General features: G+C 61.1%; 1 protein-coding gene across 2 annotated transcripts; it reads left to right on the top strand.

Moving 5' to 3' along the window:
• Positions 1-261: 261 nt before the first annotated feature.
• LOC121149040 (C2 calcium-dependent domain-containing protein 4A-like) lies at positions 262-1,539 on the top strand. 2 transcript variants are annotated; one of them, XM_040969463.1, is made up of 2 exons: positions 262-829; positions 890-1,539. In XM_040969463.1, the coding sequence occupies exons 1-2, from the start codon at positions 445-447 to the stop codon at positions 1,537-1,539; spliced, it is 1,035 nt and encodes a 344-aa protein (XP_040825397.1). In that variant the 5' UTR covers positions 262-444. The 2 variants fall into 2 exon arrangements, with proteins under 2 accessions (XP_040825397.1, XP_040825396.1); XM_040969462.1 differs by having other exon boundaries at positions 262-1,539.
• The last annotated feature ends 364 nt before the right edge of the window (positions 1,540-1,903 follow it).

Here is a 1,903-nt window from a genome sequence, read left to right as displayed (position 1 = left end):
TCCACCTGCAACCTCTCCCGGACAGGCATCTGGGACTCCACGCATGCCCAGCGAATGCAGGACCCTGGGGCCAGGCGCAGCCAATGCAGGGCTCTTGTCGCCCTCAGAAGAGATTGTCTGGGAAGGCGGGCTGTTCCGGGGTTGGGCTCCGGGCGACTGGGCGGGACTCAGGCTACATATAAGAAAGGCGTGCGGCTGTCCTGCCTGTAGTGGAGCTGCCGCCTGCCACAGGAAAGTTTCGAGCAAGACACTGACGGAGGAGAGGTCTGATCTCTGTTTCTTTGACTCCAGTAAGTGGAAGGCAGGGTGAGTTGTGTGGGTGTGCGAGAGGCTCAGTATACTCTTGAGGGGCTGGGCGAGGAACTCTGGCAGCCTTCGACCACCTTATCAGCCGCAGCTCTGCCTGGAGCACTTAAACGTTCCTCTCAGCGCTAGCCTGCTAGGATGCGGCTCCTTGGGAAACTCCGCTCCTCCGCCCCAGAGCCCCTCTTCTCCAACGTGCTCACCCCGGACCGCATCCCGGAGTTTTGCATCCCGCCGAGACTCCCGGGGCACAGCCCGCCGGAATCCCTGCCCTCAGCTGTCACCGTGACCCGCGAACCGGACCTGTGGCCCTGCACAGCCGACGAGGGCGCGGGCCATACGGACTGGGACCCACGCTCGCAGGCTGCGCTTTCCTTGCTGCATCTGCCCCGCGCCCGCACCGCCTATGGCTTCTGTGCACTGCTCGAGAGCCCGCACATCCGCCGCAAAGAGTCGCTTTTCCTTGGGAGACATCGCACCGCTGCTGTTCGCCCCCGGGCTCACACCTACAGCGGTGATGATAGCGGCTTAGGAGGAGGAGAAGGTGTAGAGGACGCCACTGTGGTGCCCCTCCGCACCCCCCGAGTCTCCAGCGCGGCCCTTGCCTCCTTTCCCGACGGCTGCCGCCCGCCCCGAGATGCCCTTCCACCAAGGCTCTGTGGCCGCCGCTTCCTCGGCGCCCCCGAAGGACTGCTGAGCCGAGCGCTGCGGGCCCGGAAGAACCCTGGCCCAGCCCGCGCCCGCTCCGTTTCCAGTGGGGATGAAGATGAGGAACGCGACCCTGATGCTGGACCCCCAGTTCCGGCCCTAGCATCTGTATCACCACTCCCAGGCTCACAGCCCCAGTGCCTGGAGGCTGAGGGTACCGTGACTCTGGGACGCGCTGGCTGCGCCCTGCGCCTGGCCGCTAAGTACAGTCCAGGCAGTGGGCACCTCCGCATCCGGCTGCTCCCAGCAGAGGGCCAGGCCGGGGGCATCTCTGAGCCCCGCACCATCAACTGCCGCATCAGCCTGGTCCTGCATTCTCCGGACTCCACACGCAAACAGCGCAGGGCCGTGCTTGGCCAGAGTCGCAAGGCCGGCCTGGACCAGGACTTCTGCTTCGATGGCCTCACGGAGGAGCAGGTGCGCCGCCTGGCCGTGCGCATCAAGGCTGAGAACAAAGGCCGCGGGCTGGAGCGGGGCCGCAGGCTGGGCCAGGGTGAGCTGCTGCTGGGCTCCTTGCTGCTCCTCTGAGGACTCTCTGAGCCCCACGGAGAATTCTCAGACACTTGGACACTGACAGCCACTTTGTACAAAATAAATATTATTTATTCGCTTTTCTACTTTGGTGTTTTTGTTATCTGATGTTCACTTTTCATGTTGTTTATTAATAGTGAAGGCGAGACCTTTTTATATCTGTAAGAGATAAGAGTTGGCCTGGCACTGAAAGCAGAAAAGTAACCCCATATCAGTGCTAAGTGATTTTTAAGTGGAGGGAAAGTTATTCGTTTAGAATCACACCCAATGCCAAGCTTTATGTGCACAGCTTCACATACCTACCTGGCATAGCTAACACCCCTTTCGAGTACACACATAGTTCTCATCAGAGTGAGACACC

Source organism: Ochotona curzoniae, unplaced genomic scaffold, assembly GCF_017591425.1.
Source record: "Ochotona curzoniae isolate NIBS_2020 unplaced genomic scaffold, NIBS_Ocur_1.0 scaffold_4701, whole genome shotgun sequence".
NCBI lineage: Eukaryota > Metazoa > Chordata > Mammalia > Lagomorpha > Ochotonidae > Ochotona > Ochotona curzoniae.
Note: the sequence above shows the minus strand (reverse complement) of the source record. Positions and strands in the feature narration are given on the sequence as shown.